At 35.1% G+C, this 6,846-nt stretch overlaps 1 protein-coding gene across 1 annotated transcript; it reads right to left on the minus strand.

The window, feature by feature from the left end:
• Nucleotides 1-448: 448 nt before the first annotated feature.
• LOC142972672 (protein Asterix) lies at nucleotides 449-1,462 on the minus strand. Its single transcript, XM_076113962.1, has 4 exons — nucleotides 1,226-1,462; nucleotides 947-1,058; nucleotides 730-845; nucleotides 449-608 (listed from the first exon to the last, which is right to left on the minus strand). The coding sequence occupies exons 2-4, from the start codon at nucleotides 1,056-1,058 to the stop codon at nucleotides 510-512; spliced, it is 327 nt and encodes a 108-aa protein (XP_075970077.1). The 5' UTR covers nucleotides 1,226-1,462; the 3' UTR covers nucleotides 449-509.
• Between the last annotated feature and the right edge of the window lie 5,384 nt (nucleotides 1,463-6,846).

Consider the following 6,846-nt stretch of genomic DNA (forward strand, 5'->3'; position numbering starts at 1 on the left):
ACCTGAACCTGCTCGAGATAAAAATAGAATGCTCAAACAATTAATTTATAATAATATAGCTGCTAACGATCATTTCTAAGCGACAGGAATAAAATGAAATCACTGATTTAATTTTACGCACTAGTAATCTTAATTACTAGAGTACATTCTCTTTAGAAGGCAAAAATTTTATGAGTGATGTCTAGGTTCTGTCTCTGTGTTAAGAACGCTATTACGTATTTTAAAACCTCAAGATCGCTAAACACGGCCATGACTTACAGCTCTAGATTCGTGTAAAAAGTATTATAATCGTCTTGGGTAGGATACAGCTATGCTCAATAGCATAACATAATCTACATACAACATATTTATTGTTACCTACTTTCCAGTATTTTTAATTACTCAAATTAAATCAGCCAGACAAGGCTACTTAGTTGGTAAATTGAACTTTGAAATGAAACAATCTGAGGAGACAATTAAAAATCTTTAATTTTATATTATTAATAAGTTAATGATATGTTATGATTTGGCTATGTTGTAAGGGCGGCCCATGGTGGAGACATTGGAGCAGGATTTTGTAGATAGGACATGACAACAGCAGATATTGACAGCATAAAAGAGCTTACAATCTGAAAAAAAAAGAAAGCATTAATAGAACTCTTAGTGTAAACATCAAAATGTAAATAATAAGGCAGCTTTAGGGTTCAACACATTTTAAATATAACATAAATAATGCTGCTGACATCTTACCTGTTTTGTATCATCTGAAACTCTGGAGTTAGCAAAACTAATGCTGGAACAGAAGACAGCGGTCCAAGCACACCATTTCAGGCGCATCATGAGACCACACATAGAGAACACCATACCTGGAAGTAGTCACAGTAGTATTAGTTATAAGCCACTATTTGCTGTAGGTACAGTTAAATCTTGGCCAAGGTTGTGTACAGAGATAAGAGAAAATATGTACCTAAGATGTTCATATAATCTGTTGTAAGGTCTTCTGCTGGTGCTGACGTAGGCGGCGGCGGTTTAAAGCGACGCTCCCTGTCTGCACGACGTGGGTCTGAGTTTATTTGCATCTGAGGAAAAAAAAAACAATCATTGACACATCAAGCATGCCATTACACCAATATAACAATTGGGTCACAAATGACTATTGAGTTTTAAATTAACTAAATGATTTGGTTATACTTGAACAATGGGGAAAATAAATCTAATTATAATATGTGTCTAGGTCAACACAAACCTTTTGGGGTTTTAAAATAGGCCCACAAATAATTGAAACTTTATTTGTATTGTTCGCATAAAACTACTCAGCTCACAGGAGACCTGTGATTACTGACTTAGTCTTTAATTTAAGTACTTTATATCATAAATTTATATAAGTCTTAATATAAAAACTGAATGACCAACTAATTTCCACTACAGAATAATTTTATTCACTAAATTATGAATTTGACACAAAAGTTTTGACATCACCTGACACATGACAGAATAGCCAATTCTCACAATTCTGCAACATTTTCACTTTACATTTTATTTCTTGCAACCCTTAAGATCAGATTTTAGTTATTGAAATTGATTTTAGTCGATCTTATATAACATAGAGCCAATAGAAGGTTCTACTATATTTAAAAAAAATACTTATTGTGCAAAGAGGCAATTTGACCTATATATCTTATACATTTAACAAAGTGCTTTTAGGCCACTACTTTATTTTTTATTATTATAATGATGTACTACATGATCTTTGAGATACCTACGTAAAACTTCAAATATGTGATAAATTTCGTATTTCACGTAGAGCTAGAATATAAAGAAGAAGACAATTTAAAGGTAGGTAGTTAGGTACCGATTGGTGTCGCCAAACAACTTGAAACAGTAGGTGTTTTAAAATACAAGTTGACCGTAAACCCAGTGCTAATAACTATCAGTCGTCTATTCTACCTATTGCCACGTTTTTATTATTTTTTGTTACTTTAAGTAATAGTTTTCCTTAAGATCTTAAAATAACCCTTATGCGAAAAAATATTTGATACACTTGAATAGGTTGCGTAGATATTTTAAAACGAATAGGTACCTAAGTAACTAAACAGATTTTATTACATACATATCTACATAACACGCTTGTTCTATCTAAACATGCAGGGAGAGGTGTATGAAAATTTCATAGGAAGGGCGAGTCCATTCCCGGAGTTTAGTAACGTGCCCAGCGTTTCTAAAAGATATTGTAACATAAATTAGAAAAGTCAAATAGCACTTTTCTCAGTTTTCAGTTCAGTGATTGAACCCAAAACCAGTCAAAGTCAAGTCAAAAGATCATCAGTCGCACACACTACTGACCGCGCTACAAAGGCATAATAATATGTACCTATGTAATGAGTACCTAATGTAGTACAGTAATAAGCAGGAAATTTCTTTATATATATACTTATTGTACATATAGCAAAATTTAATGTGAAGTGGATACTATTTTTGTAACGTTTGTCTCCTAGCTCAACGATAGGTACCTATGTTCATTGTAATTCGCCTACATCACTCCATTTCATAAAGTGTGAGTAAGTAGTGGTATGAGTAGTTTACCGCACTTTACCTAACTGCAAAGCTAATCGAATCATATTTATATATCTCATGTGTTTCCCGAGTAATGGTCAAAATATGCAAATAAGCTCAATTATTGTAACTGCCCGTTGAAAAAAGGGAAAATATTCGGTATGTTTTGCGGTTCTTGGTCGCCATTGGTCAGGCCGCCGGCGCACGCCCACCGCCCGCGGCACGCATGCCGGACGCCTCGCCCAACCATTTACATGTGAAATCTTAAATAATACACCAATCTATTTAATATCAAATAGTTTAAGCATTTCAATTTAAATGCAGGTGGCACACGCGATTCACTTACAAAATACCTGGACACAACCGTTCAACAAGGTTCTTCTTTCTTCATTTAGCTAAGTATACCCATGAGTCAAATATGAATAAGACAAAGGTAAACTCCTAGACTTTAATCTAATTAGACGAATAATAACGTTTTGAAAACGAATTCTTCTGAACCACTCGGATACGCCATCTAGTGTCCAATAGCCGTAACTTGCTATCGAATTGGTTTAACAGTTTAGTTTACTGATGACAGAAAATGTATCAAGAATTGAATAAGTATTCGAGATTAGATTTGTCTTTTAAAACGCTGAATCTTAGGTAGGTACTCACCCATAGAATTAACAGACCACGAAGAGATCAACTCTTATTCTTAGTTAGTCAATATTATTGTCATATAGGAAATTAGTTAAATCACAAAAATAATTATTTTGAAAATGATCACTTCAACCATTTTGAGCAATACAGCCTAGGTATATTAAATGTTTTCATAATTTATACCAGGTATATATTAAATATCAAATAAGTAGATACTTAGGTAGGTACCTACTTACCACTAGTGCTCATTAATGTGACACAAAGGATCAATAGTGATCGAAGTATCAGCCGTTTCTAGCTAGCACGCTCACCCCTAGGATAAGTGCTAAACGATTCGTCAAAAAGTGCTATACCTAATGAATTTACTAGACTCGGGTTTGTTTTATCAATACCCTTGTTGGTCACTTGAAGAAATGCAGACAAACACCAAGGCGCAATAATCGGTGGTCATCTCGCTTCAATGGCCGCCACGTCTCTTGCGGAATCAAATCCCACTCTGGTTTGTGTGATCAGAGAATCTTAAGACCTTTCTGGTAATTCAGCTGGAAAATCAGTACGCATAAAATAGTTACCTAATTGGGACTGGTTACTAATGAATGATATTAAGAACGAGGAGCGGACTTACTTAGTCAAAGAAGATGCTTGCGCGAAAATATGACAGTTATGCGTGATAAATTAGTAACTAGGTAAGTTTGAAATTACCGCTGAAAGATACCTGTTCCTTATATTTAAAAGCCTCGACACAAATTTATGGGGAATATCTATACCTAAACTTCCGACAGGTTGATACAAAACTAATAAAAATTAAGTACATAACGATACATAACATTTGTTTATTTTTTAACTATAGGTACTTACTTAAGCTTTGATCATCATGTCATATATCGCAATTTACACACGCCTATATAGTTATTGCGTACATACTAACATAATATGTGTATAGATAGTTTAATAATTCACATTTATCTACTTCTAAAAGTCAGGAGGGAGGTAAACAATAACGCAATAACCGTAGCGCCGCGTGTGGTGGGTTCGAATCCCACCCGGAACAAATCTTTGTGTGATGAGCACGAGTATTTGTTCTGAGCCTGGATGTTAATGTATCTATATAAGTATGTATTTAGAAGTATATAAGTATGCTTATCAGTTATTTGGTTACCATAGTACAAGCTCTGCTTAGTTTGGAATCAAATGACCGTGTGTGAGTTGTCCAATAATATTTATTTAGGTAACCACTAACCACTTACTCCACCTATTTGAATTTTCAACGAAAAAAAACGACGAGAGGAAATCATAAAGATCTATACAAAAAGGTTTCACATATTCTGGATGATACATCTGGCTACATTGCCCCAAAAAAATATGACTAAAGCCCTATGTGAACAAAAAAAGAAAATATTAAGAAGAAAAAGCTAATGGCGTCAATGTAATTTTTTACACAAGTGGCAGCCAGTTGGAGATTATAATATGATTGTCTATGACTAAAGAGTTTTAACAGAGTACTCTCTCATTTGTAATTCGGTCTATCTTAAGTTATTCCCTCTCCCATGAAGGAGGTATTATGTTTGGCTTGTTGGTTTAAGTATTCCAAAAGTTAGGCAACTTAGCTGTCTCCCGACGCAACAACGCTTAGTCACGTATCAAAACACCTATAAAGTAAGTTTTATATTTAGGAAATTTGGGCTAGTTAAATTATTTTTTACTTCTTTGCTCATTTTAGTGTTGAAATGTTTTTTTATTTACTTAGTAGTGGTCATCTTACATCACATAAACAAAGAACCGTAGAATCACTTCAAATTCTGTAAATATCGTACAAAACAAGTACTTCTTATTGATTGCAAAAAAATGTATAGTAACGGAAATAGTAGGTGCAATTATTGGAGCACGAAGCGTGGCGGGAGAGCGCGGGGAGGCGGGAACAATTAACTAATATGGCGGAGTAATTAGTAGTCGCTCTGTGAACGACGCTCCTACTGAATGCATTACCCACGTACCACGGATTGTTGGTGAGATCATAAAACGTAAAGCGGCTTGATAATTATGGACGGGAAAAGTGCGTAGAGATGTTAAGTTGACTATAAGAAAACTAAGAGCATAGTATTATAAGTGTGTACGCACTAATGACAGTAAATCTTTCTTTTCTTTTATGTAATTTAGTAAGCCTAGTAGGTAATTTGTTCAAGCCAAAGTCCTACACATGTGACTTTCAAGCCTACCTAAGATTTTCAATCGGCTTACCGGCAGAGAAGAATCAAAATTCACAACAATCGAGGCTAAGGATTGTGCTCTTCAAAGGTAGGATTTGAGTAAGAGGATATGACAAATATCTGTCACCCAGTCGCATCAAAAATGGTCTATCTCACTGGTTTTCTCGATACACGATAGTTAAGAACTTTTTAATATTCTACATGATTATGTTTAACGCTTTTCGCTGTATCATTGACTTCACTGTATAATGTTGGTATAATAAAATGTAAGTATTAATTTTTCGAGGAAATTCTATATAAATGAGAAATAGGGGAGGGTCCATATTTCAGATCATATTTAAGTAATAACGTTTAGTCGGAATCAGTCGATTAGGTCTTTGTTCTTGAAATACATCTTGCATTAATAACGCATGGGTCTGACCGTCTGATTCAGACATGGTTCTGGCAAAATTAAGTCAAATTACGTGGCGAGCCTAATTTTATTAGTGATCAGAGTTAATGTACGTCATTACCTCGTGATCGTTGAGGGCAAAACAATGTTTGGGTGTTATTTAGATAAGATATTTATTATTTAAATCGCCGCAGTAAGTATAGGCAAGGGGTCCGGTAATTCGGTAATCAGTGGTTGCAAGTTCATGGGTGGACAAGGTCACAGACGGACCCAACGAGATAATTTTAGACTACAGTATTGATAGCCGATGTGTTGAAATGTACCGGTGCCATCGATTAACTGTCGGCGAGATTTTCTTTGGTTATCATGATGAGATGATGATTGATTTCTAATAAGAAATTTACCAAAACTTATACGAAATATCTAAACTTAAATCTTTATAAGGAGGTAAAGACCTCCTTTTTCATTTCTTAATATGATTAGGTGAGTAAAATAGATATTAGCAAAATGTGAACGACGTCAGAAATAATCTTGAAATCCAATTAAAATAGTACAATAGTACGAATGCAATATCTATTTTGTAAACTCTAGAGCATATCTACCTAACAAGAAACAAAATAAGTTCTCACTTTTGTAAAGACCACGTATTGAAAAGAAGTTTCGCTTGCACCTTACCAGGCTAGTTAGCCTGAATAACTTCAGATTATCCTGCTATCGGTATGATAGTTGTCTGTGGAATCACGTTGAGCTCCAAGCGATACTGTGAAACGGTTGTAAGGTACATTCCACTCTCGTTTTCTTAAAACGCAATTTGAGACTAGTAACGGTCTTACGAGAAACCCCTTTTCTTTCAAATTGAACAGAGAGCGTGTCACGTGCTGTCGTGTCAAGTTAAAGTTCTTGCGGGGCGGAGTTCTTAGTTCAACAATAAGAGTCCTGGAGAGCCTAAGGATCAGTAATTCCAGGGTGAGGGTCTGACTTCCGGAGACTGCTGCGCGGCAAATTGTCGAAGAAAGGGTACCGCGGCGCGCCATTGTCAACCGATTCCAACGTATAAAACATTTTTAACAAACGTAG

The sequence above is a fragment of the Anticarsia gemmatalis genome, chromosome 4 (assembly GCF_050436995.1).
Source record: "Anticarsia gemmatalis isolate Benzon Research Colony breed Stoneville strain chromosome 4, ilAntGemm2 primary, whole genome shotgun sequence".
Taxonomy (NCBI): Eukaryota; Metazoa; Arthropoda; class Insecta; order Lepidoptera; family Erebidae; genus Anticarsia; species Anticarsia gemmatalis.

Bases quoted from the DNA above. Each gene is read 5' to 3' on its own strand.
- LOC142972672 (XM_076113962.1), bottom strand. From the start codon at position 1,058: ATGCAAATAAACTCAGACCCACGTCGTGCAGACAGGGAGCGTCGCTTT. The intron at 846-946 runs GTACATATTTTC...GACTACTTCCAG, and splicing joins AGATTATATGAACATCTTAG to GTATGGTGTTCTCTATGTGT. The intron at 609-729 runs GTAAGATGTCAG...TTTTTTTTTCAG, and splicing joins TTTCAGATGATACAAAACAG to ATTGTAAGCTCTTTTATGCT.